This window comes from Salarias fasciatus, chromosome 16 (genome assembly GCF_902148845.1).
Source record: "Salarias fasciatus chromosome 16, fSalaFa1.1, whole genome shotgun sequence".
In the NCBI taxonomy this organism is placed as follows: domain Eukaryota; kingdom Metazoa; phylum Chordata; class Actinopteri; order Blenniiformes; family Blenniidae; genus Salarias; species Salarias fasciatus.
This window is the reverse complement of record NC_043760.1, coordinates 31,054,405-31,076,196: the sequence shown is the minus strand read 5'-3', so window position 1 is coordinate 31,076,196 and position 21,792 is coordinate 31,054,405. Positions and strand designations below refer to the sequence as shown.

The 21,792-nt window shown below is 46.7% G+C and overlaps 1 protein-coding gene across 6 annotated transcripts in view; it reads left to right on the top strand.

Annotated features, from left to right (window-relative positions):
* Positions 1–21,792, top strand: part of LOC115402965 (LIM domain only protein 7-like) — a 44,507-nt gene that overhangs the window by 1,220 nt on the left and 21,495 nt on the right. For all 6 annotated transcript variants that reach the window (XM_030111671.1, XM_030111673.1, XM_030111670.1 and 3 more), the window contains exons 2-7: positions 4,444–4,514; positions 6,301–6,370; positions 11,043–11,149; positions 19,089–19,119; positions 20,200–20,313; positions 21,229–21,454. In XM_030111671.1, coding sequence (XP_029967531.1) covers positions 4,444–4,514; positions 6,301–6,370; positions 11,043–11,149; positions 19,089–19,119; positions 20,200–20,313; positions 21,229–21,454 — 619 coding nt within the window. The remainder of the gene's footprint in view (positions 1–4,443; positions 4,515–6,300; positions 6,371–11,042; positions 11,150–19,088; positions 19,120–20,199; positions 20,314–21,228; positions 21,455–21,792) is intronic.

The window sequence follows — 21,792 nt, the reverse complement described above, 5'->3', positions numbered from 1 at the left end:
TGTAAAGTTTCCACTGACCCTGGTCCAAAGCCTCTTTTTTTTTTCTTTTTCCAACTAACAAGTATGCAGAATAGTTGCCTCTGTGGGGGGCGTGGAGCTACTGCAGGACTGTAACTAAACAAATATTGTTGTAATTTCATGAGGGGGGAATCTGGATGCCTTGGATGTGACATCAGTGTCTCTCACACTCGCACACTGGCCCATTGTAGTGGCTCCGCTCGTGTGCAGAGGAGGGGGCTTGATCTCAGCCGGGGGGCCGCTAGATTAAGGAGAGTGTGCTGAAAGCTGAACAAACAGGTGACGGTAAAGGCCGCAAAGCCGCCGATTTATGATGTTAGGTACGAGGAGTTGAGCGTGGGGGAAACACGAGAGCAGTCAGAGGCCAAGTTCTGGCATGAGGGGAACGGCTTCCCTTCAAAGAGAAGGTTTTGTGGCCGTTGGATTGTGCCACTGAATGATTAACAGGCTCCTTGGCTTCGCAGCGCTTTAAACAGAGGCATGTGTGCGTGGCGAGGCCGGCGGCGCTGTTAAAAACTGGACTAAACGGTCTGGAGCCCGTCACATGGACACATTCCTGCATTAGCTGTGAACATGGCCCCCTCAGAGCGGGCCGGCCGTCAGCACGGGGCGCCGCGGCCTGCAGCCGGCCGGCCCGCCCCAAGAATGGAGCTCCTTGTTAACTGAACAGAAAGGCTGCGAGTTTCGACAATCAACAACAAACGGCAGCGTTTACGCAGCCTCGGCATCAGAAAGCCGTGCGTGCGGCCTGCCATGAAGACAAACTGTTATCCTCACAGACAGAATGCTTGATTCCAGCTCCAGCGTTTGATTTTGATCGGTCTGTTTTAGTGGTTTTAATTGTGTCACTACTGGTTTTGGTGGAAGTATGGAAACAGTGTGAGCCACAACTTGACAGTTTTCTGCCATCGCCGGCCAGCTGAGGATGGAAATGCCTGAGGCGGAGTCTTGTAGTGGTTGGTGCTCCTGCTCACAGTTCTAATCTGGATTTGGGGCCTCTGTGTGGGGAGTTTGCATTTTCTGTCACTAAGTATCCTTCCTCCGTCGCAAAAACTACATTCAAGGTTATTTTCTGACTGTAAATCTGCCTGTAGTGTTGGTTGGTTGTTTACAGCTGGGAATTTATCCTCCAAGAAAATGTTCTTTTAGGAGTTACAATAAGCAAATGTTTCAGTATTGGAATAGTGCATCGTCCTGTTAGTCCAGTCAGACACATCTGTAATGTGAATTTCACTCAATCAGCTGTGAAACACATACGTGCTTTCAAGTTAGGTCGGTAGTTTGGAGATCTTGAAACATTTGCTCTCCATCGATTGAGCGAAATGCAGGTTTTTGTGGAGATCATACACCTTCTTCATGATTGGCGTTCTTCTCACATTTCTTCGGTTAATAGCTCTCCTTGTTAAATTCCAGGAGATCTGTCTTTTTTCCTTAATATAACTTGTGTTTTTAAACCTTTTAAATATATTTACATTCACCTTCACGCCTCCCGTCTTCCGTCCAGAGCTTTCATGCGTCTCCTTCCGTGTTGTCGTCTTGTTTGTGATACCTGGAGCTGTGTGGCAGGGCAGATCATTAGTCACCTCGCCGCCACTCCACATTTTCTGACTGTTTTGACAGAAAGAGTCTGCATGCACTCAGACGTACTCACATGAATCAGGCTCTCTCACGCCCACTCGCATGTTGTCGCTCTTCTTTTGCTCTAATATGCCGGTGGTGTCGAGCTAATGGCCTTTCACTCAGTCGTATGTTTTTCTTGAGTCTAAACCCTGAAATGGTTGGATAATGTCCCAGCTGCCCTCTGGCGACCCGTGCCCATGTCTCCTGTATAAAGAGAACAAAGAATTTCAGAAACAATTAGTGGCGGTTGAGGGAGGGGCCTGGTTTCAGCAGATCTGCCTCAGTGGGTCGCATGAATAAACAAGAACGAGTGATGGAGTGATGGACGCAGAGACTCCACTGCTCCGCCTCCAGTAATAATAATGATTAGTTTCATGAGCTTCCAGTCTCCAACTGGAACCTGCTTTGACTGCGTTGAGCTGCACATTCTTGAGGGGAGCGAAGGGGGGCTTCACAGGGAGGAGAGCCGGTCTTCAAATCTCAGCTCCTCCTTTTTAAATCTCCCTGTTAAATTAGAGCGGCGCTCTGTTGTTGCAGATTAGACTTGTTATCCCCACGCGGAGAGGGAGGGCACAGCGGCCTGGATCTGAGAGCGCTTAATACCTCTAATGATGACGACGGAGGGGAAAAGTCTTCTGGTGCCAGGCCCGGTCCCACACTTCAGCTCAGACACATAATATCTTAATTACTGCATTCATGCCTTTGTTGGCCTGATGTAGCTTTGATTGGAAAGTGGGAATGAAAAGACGGGAGTGAAAGAGGAATGACACTTTGTGCGCCGTTGCCTCCTGTATTGTTTGTTTACATTCGTGTGAGCTGAAGCTGCTGCCCCCACGTTGACAGAACAGTAGGGGTCAGGATTTCATCTGGCAACAGGGCCGGTCTGATCACTCGTAGCTGTAAAGCCTGTTTGGTCTGTGTGTGTGTGTGTGTGTGTGTGTGCGCGGCATTGCGTGTCTGTCTGTCTTCCTGGTGTCTGCTCCTGTTTGTAATTTTGTCAATGAAAGAGGAGCAGGCCTGGATCTCAGTGTGTTTTGTAAACAAGGAGAGAATTTGCCAACAGTAGCTTGATCACAATGCGCGGATCTACGAAGCCCGATTCTGAAGGAGTTGATGAGAAGTCTGATTTTGTTCAGCTTTTCTTTTCAGCATGGTCTGATTCTCCTGGAATGATGGGCATCAGAGGAGCGAGCCGTCTCAGGTTACCAGGGTGTGTCCCGGGTGTAACGTGACTTGTTTGAAGATGATAATCGTGGCTCTGAATCAGTCGTTGTGGTTTCTCCTGTCCACCCCGGTACGCTGACCTGCTTCGTCCTGCTCCGTCCTGCTCCTGTTGATTCCAGTTTTTTCTCTCTTTTCCTTGAAGAAGAGAAAATTTGACAACATGCTGGAAATGGCGCGCGTCAGACGATCTTGAATTGTGAGACCCGTCTGACTTGTTCAGCTTTTTGTGTGAGTGTACACATATTTGTTTTTGTTCGTGCCACCTGCACATGCCGCTCTGGAGCTGACTTCAAACTCTTTTAGCTCTTGGCGGTTTATGTACAGCAGTTGGATCCCGAAACATGCAGCTTAGGGTGTCATCGTCCATCTTCTGCAGAGCTCCATCAGAGCTGAGCGACGGTTCCATTCCGAGGCCACTGGTCCATCGCTGGAATAACTCAGAGAGACAATCATAAGAGGAAACCTGACAAAGCCTTCCAGGACGTGTAGTTTGAAATGAAAACCCCTAAACCTGGACTCGAATCAGGGAGATTCTAGTTGTGTCTGAATTTATTCACCTGAAATGTCTCAAAAACTAAGTGCATGAGGCAAAGCCTTCTCCCTGATTGTGTAAGAAATGTTTGGTAAGAATGCTGTCAAAAGTCAGCCAAGCGCTGACTGCATTCTGGGAGTGTTTTAGATCCAGTTCACATTACTGTGAACACTCTTCACACCCCATTCTTCAATCAAACATGTTTGGAAAAATAAATGGCGTTTTGAAGTGATAGCAGTGAGCGCTGCGTTTTCCAGTGGAAGCGTTTGTGTTGGATTTGGTGTTTCAGGAACCGATTGGCCGAAGAGTTGACAGAGAAATAAACAGAAGAAGTAACTCAGTTATGAAGTTGAATTTGATCTCCAGGAACAAACATCCAGTCTAACATGAAATAACCAAGAGGGATGGAGATGTTTCTTTTGCAGAAGAATGTGGACGTAAAAATGAACAGGCAGACGGCGTGATTAAAATCAAGGCTTTCGTTTGTTTCCCTTCCTCTGCTGTATATGTACACGTTAAAGTGTGTAAGGCTGCATGTCATGCATGCAGAGTGTGTGTTTGCCTGCATAATGGCTCGTGGTGGTTTGAGATCATGGGAAAGGCATGAGGTCTGCGCTGCTCCTCCAGCGCTCCAGATGCTCCCACAGCCTTGCGGCTTTGGCAGTCTGGCTCCAGCATAGTTTCGGCCCAGCTCTCCCGCTTACCGGCAGCTTTCAGCACTTGAGCCGGTTGACCCGAGCCACTCGAGAGTTCCCGAGGAATACCTGAAGACCGGCGTCCGGGGCCGTCCTGCAGAGACCGTGTAGGACCAGGAACTCAGGAGGAAATACCTCCGACTTCCTCTGCTACTGTTCTCAACATCCTACCTTTATTCTCCAGCCTCCCCGCCCCTCTTCACACACACACACACACACACACACACACACACACACACACACACACACACACACACACACACACACACAGCCCTCCCCACCTCTTCTCCTCACCCGGCCCCTCTTGCCATTTCGCTCACTATTTTTGCATCACTTTTTTTTTTTTTTTTCCAGGCAGTAACCAAGAAAAAATTTGGGAGCAGCGACTTCCGATCCGAGCTGGAGAACGGCGTTCAGCTGTGTGAGTAAGTACTCTGCTTTTCCCTGGCACCTCTCTCAAGGCGCTCATTCATAAGGAGTCCCTCCGCGCTCCGGAGGGTCTGCGCTGCAGCGTAAGTGTTCCCGATATTTCCCAGGCGGACCCCCTGCCGGGCCGCTGTTTGTTTGTCACATGAAGTGAGCCAGTGTTGTCAGGCTGCACAATAGCGAGTGTGTTCTGTAGTTATTAGATGTTTTCATTGTGAGATCTGCCTCCTGCGGTCCTGTTTGAGAGCGTGCAGCGCGATCTATTCCTGGAGAAGTTGCGCTGTCTGTTTGACAGATGTTACAGATCTGTGGACCGGGCAGAGTGCCATCCCTGCTTTAATGAAACGGAGGAGCGAGGAGCAGTGTAGTGAATGGAAAACCTCCGGCTCAAACCACAGCGGATACCCCGGGCACCCTCCTGCCTTCTCATCAGCCCGGGTGCATCAGGAGCCGTTAGTTGGAGGAACATGTTTATGTATGCAGGAGCTCTTCTGAGAGTTGTGGATTTGCAGCTTTTCTCACGTGTGTGTGTGTGTGTGTATCTGTTACAGCTTCAGCATCATGTCTCCTCATGCATGTGTGTGTGGACGGACAGTGACGTGATTTGCATGAATCAGCAGGAAGCAGTAATTGCCAGCAAGCCGTGCGGGAGCGCTCCGTTCTGCTGATTGGAGCCTGACGCCAGCGTTCGCTCCGTCTCAGACGACAGCATAGACACTTTGATTCAGTGTTCCTCTGTGCGTGTTTTCTCAGCACGGGGAAGAGGAAGACAGATTAAATCACCTTCACCTCGAGACACGGCCGTCACTCCCATTGTGTTTTGGTTATCAGAGCCTCTTGCTCCAAAAGGAATGTTTATTGTCGGTCACACACATGATTATATCCTACTCAGCTTAAGTGTGTGTTATCATTATGGAGTTCTATTGTTCCACCGCGAGACGACTGACATGAACCCAAATGGCCCTCGCTTACTTTCTTCACGTCTATTGTCAGTCCAGGCAGAGCGTGAAACCGTCCCTTCCGCTCCCAGCCTGCAGTCATAACACGTTATTTTGCCTCACGCTGAGCTCGAAAGGTGTGTAGAAAACAGCCGTCGGATCAATAATGGAGCTGATCTGGTGCTGTTCACCTCTCCAGATTTTCAAACACTAAATGTACTGACATATGTGTTTTCAACAGGTAGCACGACTAATGGCTTCATAGACCTTTGGCTGGACTTTGGTCCAAAATATTAAGGAACTTATCAGCTGGTTATTTTATCACTGCAATCAAATTCACTCTCTGGAATAAATGAATGACTTCTAGTTGACCAACACAGCTTGGAACAACCTTCAAAAAGGTATTTTTATGAGCTCTAGTATCAATGCTATGATTGCTGAATATCACTGACACGGTGTTATTAAGCGAATGCTTTCTTTGTTTAGATGCAGTTTTTCTCCCTCACAGACTTTTGCCATACATAAAAAACCCTCTAGTGTCTGATATCTAAATCCATTAGTGTTAGTCGGAGCTGATCTGTGCCCCTTGCAGGTTTGTTTGGGGTTATTTCAGTCGTGGAGGGTGTGTTTCAGGAGCAGAAGGCCCAGTTTGTTTACCTCATCCTGCAGCACTGGCCATTTCCTTAACCGAATCCAGGTGGCCGCCATTAAATAAAGTCGTAAACACTGAGACTGTGCACCATGTTCTGTTCGTGCCGTCGTGTTGGACCAGCCCGCCTGGGACCCAGGGCTTTCACTTACCTGCTCGCTCCCACCGCTGATCACCGCTCCTTTCCTCTCGTCACAGTCTGATCAACCAGATCAAGCCCGGGATCATCAAGAGGGTGAACCGGCTGCCCACGCCGATCGCTGGACTGGTAAGTCTCCTCTGTTGTTTCTTATCCTGAATGGATGCAGCGGCTCATTCTGGGCAGTTTTGTCCCTCTGACACCGTTCTGCTCATGTTTCATGATCTCGTGTGTCTGAGGGTGTCTGAGACGTTGCCGACAGCAGCAGCCGAGCTGACTGGTGGCAGGTCTCATACCTGGAAGGTCTTTGCCTCAGTGACTCGTCGCTCCACATTTTTATCCAAACTAGCGAGGACCTGCTTGAAAAGCTTTAATTGCTTCCTAAGTGTGGCATCTGCCCTGCTTGAGGCTTCGCTCAATCAAAACTCTTCAAGGAAAGAAAAAGTTTTTGTGCTGACCAGACAGATTGCTGACTGATTGGCAGGTGTTCTGTTGATGTAATATCTTCACATTATTAGAACTTCAGGTTGAAACGTCTTCCTTTCAGGCCACAGTGGCTCGGTTGACATAGTTTTGGGAGTGTCTGCAAACAGATTCTTGGAAAGTAGAGGTTTGGTGGAGAACCTACTGTATCTTAAACCCGTCCCTCATCACGGCTCTGTGAGGTGGGAGTAATTGAGCCCATCTGTCTGGAGGAATTACAGAGAGCCCCGACTCCAGCCCAGGCAGTGCGACTGCATGTCTGTCAGTGTGGGCTCTTTATTACTCATCTTGTTTGGTAAAACAATGGTGAGCTTAGCGGAGAATAGACACAACATGCATTTGCAATGGCCGGGCTCCTGCAGATGCCTAATGGACTTCACTTATGCTGCACGTTATCAGTGCTTCAGCCATTCACGCACACACTCGCACAACCATGGCACCGCCGGTCACACAGAGTGCTCCAACTTGAACCATCAACACAGAAGAGCAGAGCCACATGTGCCATGATATCCGACTTCCTGCCGGTTGGTTTTGGATGCGTCCAGACGGACTTGGCCGGCACCTGCCGAGGCGTCGAGCATCTCCACCGCCGGCAGCTCTTGTGTGGTATTTCTGCGACTTGGACACAAACCAGAAACCACCTGATCATAAATTTTCACAGAATTGTTAAAGGCTCCCGTTGGCCCGGGGCGGTTACTAACTGCCAAACACACTGGAGAGAAGTGGAGGGCTCCAGACAAACATTACTCACTCCAACATGTGAAGCAGCCTTGCCCTGTGCGCCATAACCCTCCATGTGTGGGATTAGGGTTCAACTCCGACAAGTGTGCTTTAAAAATGTTGAGTAAGCTTTACATTTACTGTAAAAGCTTGTCCGTCAGTATAATGCAATGTTAGAGGCAGGGAATTCTGACCTGACATGGGAGAAACGTATTTTGTTTGTGCATTTTGTAGCTGAAGTATGACTTTTCGCTCCCACGCCTCATCAACACTCTGATACCATTTTCTACTGTTTCAGTCAGAACGGTTGTTTTTGCTATCTGAAAGTTTTGCAGGCTTCTAAATTGATACCAGCCTCCAGCTCTGGCAGGGTGAAAACCTTGGAAGGAGAAAAGGGAGGAAAAAAAAACGTAAATCTCTGGTTTTGTGGAATATTTAGCAACGCCGGCTCCGGAGCCAGGTCTTTTCCTCGGTTTTGCTCGTGTCCAAGAGAATGTTTCACATGTCAGCACAGCTCCCTGCCGCCTGCTGGGAGCTGTGGCTTTGGGCCGCAGGACCTCAGTTCTGGGCCCGGCTCTCGGCCTCCTGGTTCCTGCCACCGTGGGCCCGGCGAGGCAGAAGTCGTGCGGTTGGACAGCGAGCTGCATGGATCCACCTGGATTTGAGACTCAGTGGAGGGAAAACCACATGGAGCGGGTTGGAGATGACTCCATCAGCCTCGGCCCGCTATAAATACTCTGTAATTGACATGGTGTTGGATGTCCCTGCTCGCACAAACTGTTTGGTGAGCCGAGGCCGGGCGGGGAGCAGATAAACAGACGGCTTCGTCGGCCCTGAGGGCGTCTTTACTCATCAGTGTCGGCTTAATCGCCTGTGCACAGAGAGATATTTGACCGTGTTTTGTTACGGTGTGTTGAACGGGTTGCTTGTTATGACTGGATCCAACTTCATCGGGCCGGTTTGAGGAAAGGCAGCGTTTCAACTATTCCTTCTTTTCTCGGTTTATTGTTACAAGTTCAAAAAAAAAAAATCGTAGCCTGATATTTTAACCATAGCTTTGCTTTCAGTTTGAGGCGCAGGCGGGGGTCACTCCAGGGTAATTGTAGAGTTCCTATCTTAGACTGCAGTGAGAGAAACGCACTGGCCAGAACGTGACCGGTCGGGACGGAGATCCTTTTATACCATATCAGACACCTTAAGAATCAAATCTTCCTGTTTTCCCGGCGTGGAGTGCTTAAACGGGGGTCCTGGAGTCTGCCTGAGAGGATTAGAGGCTGCTGGATGGGTACAGCATATTTAGCGGGATTATGTGGAGGCACAAGTCAGCATAACATTCCTCCAACATCATTATCTCTGCATGTTCTGGGACTCAGTGCTCCGGGTGGCTGGGCGGGACGGGGGCTTTCAGTCTGCTCAGAATGCCCTGGAATAAATTCATACCTCATGATGACGGTTATCTCTTAATACATTCTTTGATGCCACTGTCCAGGGCCTAACGCCTTTGTTGACTTTTCTATAAATCATACAGCAGTATATTTATTGAATTGTGCTCATGCTTTATTCTGCAGCCTAGTTTTGATCAAACACCAAAAGTCTCTCCAGGTTTATTATATATGTGTGATATTTGTAAAGATTTGGCAATAGAATTATACAACAGGATTTACTTTTAAAGGAACACACATAAATGTCATCAGACTCAATGACAACTGAAATTCTCTAAATGGGATGGAATTCTCTGTGTCTGTCTTACACAGTCCACTTTCTGCTTTCACAATGCAGTGATTTCATCTTATTCACCACAAGACAGTAGTGTTTTGCAAAAATCTGTAATTTTTAGAAATTTGGATTTTGTAATTTTCATAACTTTTTAACAGTTAGATTTAACGAAGGAAAAAAAAGGAATAATTATATATATCTATATCTATATATATATATATATGTATATGTACATATATACATATACATATATGTATGTATCAATTAGTTTGAGGGTTAAAATAATGCAATAATTTCCCAAAACAAGTCAAGCTCAATAATTCATGCCGTTTTCTCTTCGTGGAGATTTCTGTGTTAAAGGATTGAGTATATATCATATCGAATATAGAAATTAAAAAACAGTAGAGCCGACATTATACTATATGTATTGTACTGTCGTTACTTTTAATTAAAATGAATTGAAAATGTTGTGAAATGTTTGACATGCTCCAGACGTGAATATTCATTTTGTGTCATTGCTGTAAAATGTGAATGCCGTCTCTCCTGTTTCGTGAGTTTGCAGAATGAGCAGGCTGTCATGTGTGCTCTGGTGACTGTGTACACGCTGTTCTCCTGCGCGACAGCTTTAAATTTAGTCTCACTGAGAAGTACATGAGAGCCACGACCCACGGACAGTTCACGACAAAGAAAAAGCTGTTTGCCGTTCAAACAGGTAAATACTAATCCTGTTCTTTATTCACATGCGGAATGACGTTAGCTATTTGATTTACCAAGATGAGGTAGAAGATAAGGAATCATCTGTATTTATTCAGACTGTAACGCTCAACTCAAAGTGCTGCACGAGTGATTGGCAAAAATGTAAAAAAGGAACAATTTTTCGATGCCTAATCCCTGAAGAGTGACACCCTGACCCCATGCAACGGAGGCAGGACTGATCCGTGGCATGAAGGGGCCCCAGCGCCCCGGAGAGCCCGGTCGAGTGCTGCGGAGGGCCGAGCGAAGCTGCTCGCTGTTAGGCTGGTTGCATGGAGAGGTCAGCGCTCTCCTACCATTTGCTAATAACCATGTTTGCTATTTAAATTTAGAACCAGGAACCCCTAATTATTTCCGCCCATGCTGAAGCCTTGTGTGATGACACGAAGAGCCTCTTTAAGCAGGGCTGTCCCGAGGGGAAGCGCAGACTTACGAAGCGTCCAGTCTGGATTACGGCGGGAGAAACCGTACCACTGGGAACCAAACGCTGACTTTGTTTCTGGAGAGCGGTTTGAAATGGTGTATATTTGGAGTTTGTGTTACATTTGCACATCTGTGCGAACGATGTGCTGGTATATAAAGTTTATGTAATGCAGAATGATGGGCTGGGTGTGGGAGGGGGAGCCGCTGCTCCACTCCCGTGTCCGCTCCGACTGCTTCAGGGAAATATTTGTCAGCTTCTGTCACCCAGCCGCGGGTTTCATAGCAACCGCGTCTCCAAAATACTCCACCGCCCCGCAGATTCCACAGGTATTCTCGAGTAAAGGGCTCGGCTGGGAGGGGAGGGGTCAGTTTCAGGGTGTGTGTGTGTGTGAGTGAGACGTCACACTTCCTGGTTTGGTTTTGCCTCCACCTTAACCCGGCCCACAGGTAGCTTTGCTGCTGTCACTCAGCTCCTGTCAGGCAGCCTCCCCCCTCTCCACTTGCATGTGTTTGTGTGTGTGTATGTGTGTGTGTTGTGCACTGGGTCACTTCTTATTTGCTACACACACGCTCCTCCCTGTCCTCGTCTGTTCCCTCTGCTGATATGAACTTTGGAAGCAATCGTTTGCCGGCAGTGTCCCCCACCAGAGACTTGTGGAGTGATTAGTCGTGCGGCTCCCTCACCTCCGCTCTGTTCTTCATCCAGGACAACCTCAACGTCTTCCTCAAGGCCTGCGGGAAGCTCGGACTAAAGGAGGCGCAGCTCTTTGACCCCGGAGATCTCCAGGACTTGTCTTCAAGAGTTACAGTCAAGTAAGTGGTGACTCCGTACGCCAGCTCTTTGATACCCATCCGTCCCATTCAGCCCTCGGTAATCCGACACCAGCTCAGGGTGTAGAACTCATTCCAGCTTCGCTTTCCGTGCACAGAATTGACGAGCGCCTCAGAGCCGCGTCCACTTCTTTACTGTACTGTGCTCACATGTCCCCTCATGTGAGACATGAATCAGGCTGCCGTTATAAAAAGATCAGCGCTATTTCCAGCGTGCATGTATTCTTCTGTTGAGGTGGGGTTCTGTGTTTTTCTTTTTGAATGTGATGTAACTGATGCAAATACAGACGCTGAGTTACTAAGCTTCACAAAGGGCGCGCGGCATGTTGGATTTAAACAGGAATATGAGAGACAACGCATTTGGTTTTGGCACAGATCGAACACCAGCCACGGAATATGACTCATGAAAGAAACATCGCACACAGATCGCGCTAATTACCGACAGGACACGTTACTTATTCCCAATTACCAAGTGGTGGAGCGATGAGGAAAACTCCCAGTGTAATTTGATGACACACTCTTTGTGGTGACATTATGTCTTTCGGGCTTTAAATAGGCATTTGTGCCACTTTGTGAGTTAATTTGAAAAGCATGCGGCATGTTGAACAACCTGTTCGCTTCTGACACAGGTGCGCCTGCAGGAGCTCGCTGTTCAGTCCCTCCGCCGCGACACACTCCCCGTGTGTTTCAGCACAAAGACAGGCGCTGTAGCAGCCATACCTGCAGGTGCTCCAATCTGAGGCGGATCAGAATCTTAACAGTGCCAACTAGGAGCTACTTAAATGTGATCCCTCTGGTCAAAATCTTATATTGTCAAGTTTGGCTTAAATTTAAGATGTTCCGCATGTTTCCACTCAAAACTGACAAGCTACCGGACCAATATTGATCACCACATCTGTCGTCATAAGTCAGCTATGTAGAGAAAATAAAGAACTTCAACAAATCTGCCATTCATTTATCGAGACACACCTTCCTCCCACTGGTGAAGAATGCAGCTTTATGATGGCGCTCAATAAACGTCTCATTGAGAGTCATAAATAGAACAGCTCCTCAATAAACTTTGTTCTCGATTGTATTGCTGGACATTTCCCGTCTTACGAAACCTGATTTGTTTCGATATGAGATCCTCACGGTGGTGCAGATGAGACCTAACTCAGAGGCTGAAGTCCGTCACACCTGTGTGGCAGCGTGGGCCAGTCGAAGCGCCGCTGTTGTCCTATCTTTAGTGCAGAGGCTCATGTTGACCAGCAGGACTGATTGGAATGGTATCAGGACGCACGGCACCGCAGCTTTTTATAGTTAGTTCTCTTCTCGCAGCTCATTCACCTCCTGCCTGTGGTCTATAAAATCCATCTGTGTGTGTGTGTGTTTGTGTTTGTGTGTGTGTTTGTGTGTTTGTGTATTTGTGTGCTTGTTTGAGTGTGATTTCAATCATCCTTCATGCAGGAATCAGTTAATTCAAACAGTTTGTGTCTTCTTTAGTGAGTTTCATGAGAATTGGACTCTGCAGTTAATCTGGTCGATAGAATTAATCTTTATTTAGCGCATGATTTCTTTCTCAGTACCATTAATTCAAAGAAGATAACGCTTGTGAGGATTTGACTCAGTGGGCTTTGTTTTACTGCTGCACAGCTGCAGGAAACATGATCAGAAAATCCCAAACAAGGCAGCGTACATGCAGCCCAGGACTTTATTGCACTGCTGCTTATCAAAGTCGAAGCAAACGAGCCACAGAGACGGAGCGAGAGAGGGAGCAAGAGAAAGAATGGGAGCGAGGGAAAGTTGTCTGTCTCAGCTGTCTCTGGCCCTGGTGTTTGTCCAGCCTCCACTCCCTCAGTCCCTGGCTGACAGGTGCTTCGCTCAGCTTCCCTCTTCCCTGCCTCGGCAGCAGTGTGGCCCTTTCTCCTGTTTTCTCTCCTGATGTTTGAATCGGCCCGTCTCTCAGCATGTCGCGTTCAGTTGAAGAGGGTCGAACCAGCGCTGCTGCCGCCTGGATCTCCCATGAGCGCGGTCTGGGTTTGTTAAATGGGCAGTGGTTGCTGAGCTGTGTGTTAAAGGACGGGCTCTGATTCCGTCCAGCCTCCTGGAAGCGTCGTGGGACCGACGAGACGAAACTCGGATGAACGGAGGTTCCCACCTGATGGTCCCACAAATGTGTTGTTAGTAGTTTCTGCTCATTGGTCTGAAGATCAGCTTTAGTTCCCTTTAAGCGGCACATGCTTTCTGTGTGTCTTTGATTTTCTAATTTATTACTGATCAAATATGGTAGCAAAACAAATGGAAAAACCAAAACACTGACAGGTTGCTGAATAATATGTGAAAAAAATTATTTGCACTTTTGCATTTTGTGAAACATTAAATAGTATCGCATTGAAAAATAAATCTCTTCAACTCAACAGTCTTCCTGGAAAATAAAGCTGTGAGCTGCTTCATATTCATGCTGGACTGTGTTACGACCATCATAAAAGCTTATTGAATGTGTTGTTCGACCTTTGAGCCGGGCGATTCTTCTCGTATTGGCCTCATCACCGTCGCCTGTGCTGATTGGTCTTGTGTTGCGTAACCTTCTCTCTAACAAATCCCTTTATCAGCTGCGTGTGCATTCACTATCAAAATTGCAATATAGCATGACAAACTGTTGTGACAGGGATGGGGGCTGATAAGTGGAGACGCGCTCCTCTTATTGTGCGCGTGTCCAGCTGTTATACTGACCACATGGACCTGGTTCACCAGCGGAGACGATGATTCACGACTATTTAGAACCGACTCTGTCAGTATGGAACAGCTGCCCAGGATATGAGGGCAGCAGAGTCACTGAATCATCCAGCGGCGTGGAATTCAACTGAGACCTTTAGCCGCCCTCTAGAAATGAATTTGGCCTCCTGGTCGGTTTCGGACTTCAATTCTGAGGGTCTTTTTTCCAGATGCTGCTGAACGTGAGCTGAAAACACTTACACTGGCCCTCACCGGTCGGTACCACCGGTCCAACCGTCCAGCAGAACTCCTGATGCAGTCGGTGGGAATCACGGCGCGGGCCGGCACGCTCGCTGCACTGTGACGTAACTGCAGGCGCTGTTTGTGCTGCTTTATGGCCCCGTTTATCACGGTTTCAGAGGTAATGCCACATATCTGATCTGGCAGTGTTTAGCAGTGATGAGGGGAAGAGTTTCACTCCTATACCACACATAATGAGGAATTCACACATTTCCTGAGTGACTGAGTTTATCCGCCTGTATACAACCGTTCACTTACGTAAGAGATGAACCTTGACAGCCGTCATCTCAATGTGTGAGTCAATGAATGAACTTCATCCTATTCTCTTTGACAATGCTCAAAACAAGTTGATACAGTCTGTTTACTCAGAACCACAGCCCTCTCTTTATCATCGTAATTCACTCCCGGAGCTGTCTCAGGGTCACTCTTAGTGATAAAAAGTAATAATAAAAAAAGAACATTTTACGACCAACTCAGTTTCTAACAAAATGAAGAGGCTGAATGATCCTGAGCCAAACAAAACATGTAAAATTTCATCAGATCAAGAACAGTCTTTGCATTGCTTCGAAATAAGGAACTTTTCCAGGAAAAACCTTGAAATGTTGTTTTGCAAAAATAGTTTGAGTCACGTCCAAAGTGACCAAAACAGTTGAGTGAAAGTATTTTTATTTAAGAGTAAGATTTACCTGATTCAAGATGTCAGAATCTGATAGTTTACGCTCCGTGGTTGTGAGTTAATTCGACTTCCCAGCATGCTTCATCAGTGATACTCGTATTCCTGTACATGTCTAACACAGTGATGAGCCTCATCTGAGAAACTGATGGAAGTAATTAATGGAAAAATGAGGTGTGCTCGTCACGCCTCAACACATAATTAAACATTTCAGTGTGGCTCACTTCTGCCTTGAAACTCAAGTCTCCATCAGTTAGCCTAAAAAAATACTGTGTACATATTTATTTGTGAAACTGTCATTTTAAATATTTTTCCTTCAACCCGACTCTTCTAATGAACTTGTTGACACCAGTGTTACGTTTCCTGAAGTAAACCACGGCTGGCGAACGGTCCGGCTTCTGCTCAGTGACCTTCAGCAGCTGACAGAACAAATCCCCCACGCAGAGGTCCAAAGTCTCACTTGTGTCCACAGTTTGATTGAGCAAATTATTGACAAGTCTGACGTTTCTACAAGTGCAAAAAAAAAAATCAAAGACGAAAAGGAAACGGCATGAGGCGCAGTTGGCAGGTTGATGGCGATTGTCCTTCAGAGAATGTGGATGGCATGTGGCGAACAATGGGAGAGAGGAGTGGCCGCTCGGTGCGACACGACTCTGATTATGCAACGGCGTCCCTGGCAGCAGATCAAATCAAACCTTTGATGTACCTGCAGGAAGCTTTCTTTTTTTTTTGTTCTTTCCCAGACTCATGCGAGGCCTCACAGCTTGTTATCTCCACTGATCCTACAGAAACGTATACTGTCCCTCATCCGGTGTGTGTACTGTTAAAACTGATCGTGAGCGGTCCGAGTCTGGATAGGTAGAGACGAATGTCAGTGTGTGTGTGTTGTGTTAGCATTTGGGGTGTGTCTCACGGAGCTGGCACTCCCGTTTCATAGTTTAATATAAAGCAGTGGCGTCCGACCGCGGTTGTGGCAGCAGTGTGTGAAATGTGAGCGGATTGTGAAAGCAGGCGTGTGATGATGCAGGGCGGCCAGTAAAGCTGCCACACTGTGGACACGGATTGTAAAAAAAAAAAACAGAAAACAAAAAAGGGCAAGACAAGGGTTATGTTTGTGCTCTGGAGTTGACTTGGTGAGAGAAACGCCAGCCTCACCCTGTTTCCACGCTCACAGAGGCTGCACTGTCCGGGATGAAAGGCCTGACACAATGCTGCCGGCTGCTGTCGTCCCCTCCGCCGACTCTCCCCGTCTCCGGGTTCCTCCGAGCTGCTCGGCTCCGCCGGCCTGCTCGAACCCCGATAATGACGGGCAGCACGTAGATGAAGCTTTTGCGCGTGTGGTGTGACGGATTGCAGCAGGGCGAGTGATCGGTGTTACGGAGGTATGCTTCTGATTGTACGTGCACACCCATTCGTTTCAGGCTCTGTGTTATTATTTCTGACGTTATTGTGTGGACGAGGCCGCCGTGATTTCATGCCGTTACCGGCAGGACGCGGACTGAGACGACACTTGGCGTCTGTCTTTTCATCTCTTAATCTCTCTGCTGATCTTATCTACCTGAAGTTATGACACTGGCAAGTGATGAGTTGAGATTTGGATCAGTGGCCAGCATTATGTTTTTGTGCGTATTACTTTTTGTACTGTTGCTCCCTGCTTTCTTTTTTGCTGACTGCACATCTTTAAACCTTTAAAAATAATGAATAAAATTAGTGTGTGCAGGTTTCTAGCTGATATTTTGGAACACATTTCTCTTTAGGCAGAGCTTAAGAAGCTGTTCCTCTGTAATCGGGAATAGTTTGCTGAATTGCTCAATCAGTCTTTATATTTGAACTGGAGGTTTAAAGACGACGTCTCAGGCTGATGTGGATTCAGTCATTCAGACCTCGGTGCTGTGAAGGTCAGTAAACGTGCAGAGGTTAAGGTCAGGACTGGAATTAACGGAGCATCCTATATGTTTTTCCTGTTGAACAGTTTCCTCCTGTCAGGATTATCAGTGTAGCTGCTGTGTAGCAGTCGTACGTCGTGTTGTTTTCTTCCTCTTTGAGGACCAAGAGCTGTTTTTTTATTTTACATCCTGAACCGTCTCTGCTGCACTGGAAACAACCAGAAGAAGACGTGAAGATATGGGTTTTCAGTGATTTATGAAGCTTTAATGTATTTCAAATTTATCACATGAAAATACAGTATCTTAAAATATGAGAAGATTTGATTAGATTAGATTTTTGATGAGGGACTTGACTAATTATCTTATTTTGAGATGCACCTGCAAAAAGCTTGATGTGTCTTTATAATCGCTGAAAGCCAAGCGACTTCCCTCCCCGATGTGATCGTCTGGACTGATCCTGCAGCTCCGGGGGAGTTTAAAGCGTTTGTGGCTTTCAGAGTGTGTGTGTGTTCAATCATATGAGCGCTCAGCTGATCCAGCAGGCAGCAGCAGAGTCCTGAGGCTTCACAGCCCGAAAAGAGCACTTTCTCTGCTCTCCTCTGTTCAAATGTTCCCACAAGCCGTAAACGAGTAAAGCATGCAGCGGGGCTCTGCTCCTGTTTGTGTACAGCTCCTTCCTTCTGTTTTCTCTGGCCCTGGCTGCCGCTGTTACAATCTGAGACTTTGTGTCGATGTTACAAGCCTCACAAGGAAGGGTTTCCCCCCCCCCCCCCTTTCTTTTATTGGGCTCATAAAATCACAATATGGCACAGTGGTAAAGGTCCAGAGCAGTTTTCAGAGCTGTTAGAAACCCCTGGAGTGAAATGATGACGTACAGAAGGAACGGTGGGAAAGCTGATTCGTTTCCCGTCCGCTGAAGAGGAACGGCAGAGGAACGGCAGAGGAACGGCAGAGGAACGGCAGAGGAACGGCAGAGGAACGGCAGAGGAACAGCAGAGGAACAGCAGAGGAACAGCAAAGGAACAGCAGAGGAACGGCACTCAAAATACTCAGGTGTTGATCAGGATCATAGAATTGAGTCTGGAAGGGACATTACTGAACTTTTGCACCCAGCAGGCCCAACATCCCGTTTCCACGCTGCGTCTTGGTGGGTGTGGCGGTGAAGTCTGGAGAACTTACAGTACATAGAGTTCAGACAAATCACAGTGAATATCTGGTGATTCCTCAGCAATACTTGACATTTGTGTGACCGTTACAACGTGCTTTCAACTCAGACGCTATAGTCGGTCTCTACAACCAACAGCACGTGAAACCATTTTATATCCAGTGTTACATAACATTTATTACATTATGAACTGAAATCGCTCATGGTATTGATCATTTATCCACGTTTTGTACTTTGTGCTTTTGTTATGGTGACGTGACTTTAGCGGCTTTGAAAAGGTCCCATAAATAAAACGTATTATCAATATTATTAGCGGTGGTGTTTATGGTGGCATTGTTCTATCACGCTGCCGGTGGTTTATCTTTTTTACAATGCTTTCTTACACACCTTTGATCTGAAAAACAACCTGTTGTGTTAGAACAATGTAAAAATAAGTTTATGTGGACAGCAGCCACAAATATTCATGTAAATTTAAAGTACCTCATAAAAAAAGGATTTATGTCCCCCCTCACTGCTGTCCTGGACAGGGAATCTGTCCTTTGTTTTGTCCTCTTACCGTGTGTTTACTTATACCTCCTTCCTCTGTGTCCCCGTCGCCCGAACAGCCCGTTTGACAGGCAGAGATCTGAGCCCTCTCCGCCATACAGGCATGGCGGTTTCGCCAGCTTTATTGCTTACAGTGCATGTTGGGAACAAGTTTCTCAGAAACCCACGTGCTGGTGTGTCCGGAGAAGCGCGCCAGGCGATTGTGTTACCGCATGACGGCAGGAATGTGTAGCATGAACGGAGGATGTGGAGGAGAGTGTAAATCTCCTCCTGTGACTGCTGGGGCTGGTCCTGTCTGTTTACTGTTTGCTGCAGGCGTCCCGGCTGGGTGATATATATATATAAAAAAAAAAAACATTTCAAAATGAGAAATATGACTGAAGTGAAATCTGAAAAACTAAACTTTTGACATCCCCAAATTGATTCTAAAATCTCTGTTTTTCCTTGTTAATTTTGGAGGCTTGTTGTTATTGTGTGTTGTTGTTCTGTTTGTTTTCCTGGCAGCCTTTGTGCTGCTGTGTGAGGCAGATGAAGGGCTGGCTGGATTGTACTCTCCGCTTCCAGCTCTTTCAGCGCTCCGCACAGCGATGCCCTCTGTTCTTTTATTGTCATTTTCTCTCATACACATATACCTCTCCCTCTCTCTTTTTCTCACAGGGACGAAGAGACCAGCAGGAGGCTGAAAAATGTGAGTATTTACAGAGATATCGACTTGTTGGCCCTTCATTTAACTCTTTATGGGACGAGTGACCTGATATGGTCGATCCCAGCTTTTTCCTGGACAATACAAATGGAGAACGCGTAACTCTTGTGATAGAAATAACTTTTTCTTTGAACGTCCCGTGAGAATTTTAGCCTTTTAAAACCACATGCTGTGAATATATATTATTAACACTTATTTGTGTTTTATATTGACCCAAAAAAGTCACAAATGTTAAAAACAAAGTATTATTAAAAGTAAAATTTTCCATTTCTCAGCATTTTATTTTGAGCTCTATACAGGGTTAACTGTGATTTAATAGAAATCGTGCATTTTGTCTACGGGACACAAACAGAACACAATAGTTTTACTGTAATAAACTTAACTCTGACCTTGTGCAACTCGGAAATGTTCAGATACTAAATATTTACATTCATCTTCAGTGGTTATTCTCACAAATAAAGATGGTCACAACTTAGTTATACAGAAAAACGGACTTAATTAAACAAAATACCTGAATTTTTTCTTCATAATATTATAAAATGTTGCGATGATGATACAAAAGAACTTTATTCTCGGATGGTTTAAGGCCAGAATAGCGAATCCAGCCTCAGAAAACAACTCCCATAAATGAGAAACTATAAAAATGGCAGCTCTTTTAAAGAGCCTACTAAATGCCATATTAACACCTAAATGCTGCTTTTAATTTCCAAATTCTGGTAAAGTGTTTTTCAGTAACCACTGCTTGTTTCCTGTCAGCATTATCCTGCATCAGCTGAACCATCTCAGTGCAGTTTGAACCGACGCTGTATAATGGGCGCGCTGCGCTCCTGATGCAGTGATGTGTGCGTGCTCCACTGCACTTTATTTACCTGCACGGCTTCATAATACACAGCAGAGTATTCTGGATGAGGCTGGAAACACAAACATGAGTGATATGACCCTCAGTCAGAGCAGAGCCATTACCAACAATCCCCTGCTCTGCAAACATAACGCGCTTCCGCCACCGAGGGTGAAGCTGCAGCGATAACCCGGTGGTTTTTAACTTAGTCTTGTTTCTGTCTCCAGGTGTTGATCACCGTTTACTGGCTGGGTAGAAGAGCTCAGAGCGAACCTTCCTACGATGGACCTTACCTGAACCTCAAGGCTTTTGAGGGACTGTTGGGCACAGCGCTCTACAAGGTAAAGCCCGCTGAAGGGGTAATCGTCTGGCTGAGCCGCCTTATCGACGCGGCCGTGAAACAAATGCGGAATTTTCTCGTAAGAACGAGAATCGGCATGTTTCAAATCCTCTTTCACAGCCTGGGCGCAGCACCTTTCTGTATCCTCCCCGGCATGCGGACTATGTGTGGAAGAACGGCTGCAGCAGGCCGAGGGGCCACAGTTTGCTGGCCACTAAAACCAGAGCAGCGTTAAGTCATAACTGACCCCATCCTTTGACTCAGCTATTTTAATCTTGTTTACAGCACGGCGTACAGTTCACAAAGTCCACATGTGAAAATAGACGCTCCTTTCCCCAAAGAAGCCTGTTTGCATTCCTGGCTTTCACAGTGTTGGATTTGCTGCATTGTTCTCACATAAATTTATATTTGGTGTGGTAAAGCTAAGATGATAATCTTAACTGCGATGTTGTGGGGTTAGGCTCGGCTTTGTTTGTGGACTTGTATTGTCTGGTAGGATTCAGCTGATTACAGAGGTGGAAATCATGTTGTTTTCAAAGTGGTTGACAGGTTTTTTCTTGCTGGGATTAGCGTGGCTCCGGGGCCTTCCTTGTGTGTTTATGTACAGTAACATTTCTTTAAAGCGGTAAACACAGTCATCAAGAGCGTGGATCACTCTCCTGTTTGTTTTGACAAAGAAGAGAAAATAGTGAGGGTCTTCTTTTTAAACTGTACCCTGCATTGTCCCCTATGGATGATGTAGGAGAGAATGTTTACGCTAATGCAGTCTGCAGCAGTGAGAGGCCACACAGCACAGACTGCACAGTCTACCTGGGCGAGCTCACCTCACACACACTGGAGCTAAATGTCATAATCACCCCCCTGTTTGATCCGGACGTGTGACTGTTTGTGTGTGTGTGTGTGTGTGTGTGTGAAGGCTCTGCAGGACTCATCCGCTCAGAAAGGCAGCAGCGTCAGAGACAGCGGCTTCAGCGACGCTTGGTACTCGGAGCGAGAGGAGCTCAGCCATCTGAGAGGAGGAGGAGGAGGAGGAGGAGGAGGAGGAGGACACAGGAGAGACAACTCCCTGGACAGCTTGGACTCTTTAGGCTCTCGACCCCACAGCATCTCCTCTGAGACCACTCTGAAAGGCAGCAGCGAGGGTAGGAGACGTCACCTTGTTTTAAATGATAGATTTGAATCATCTGTTGACTTATTTAACTTTCTGTCTGTCATTGAAACCGACTCTCACAGACTTGCATATTGTGCTCTTTGCATTAATGTTTATTCTCCTCTTCATCTCTTTTGGACTGTAAATAGTTTGAAACAGGGAACACATGCAGGAAAGGAGGAAACAAGTTGTGTGCGTTGCCATCTAGTGGTCGACTTTGGAAAATGAATATTTCTCAATATACTGTAAAGTCAAGTCAACGGGAAGGACGGTGTGTGTACATTGAGGTTGCAGTGTTGTAAAGGACAGCAGGCTTCTTCCAGTGATCTC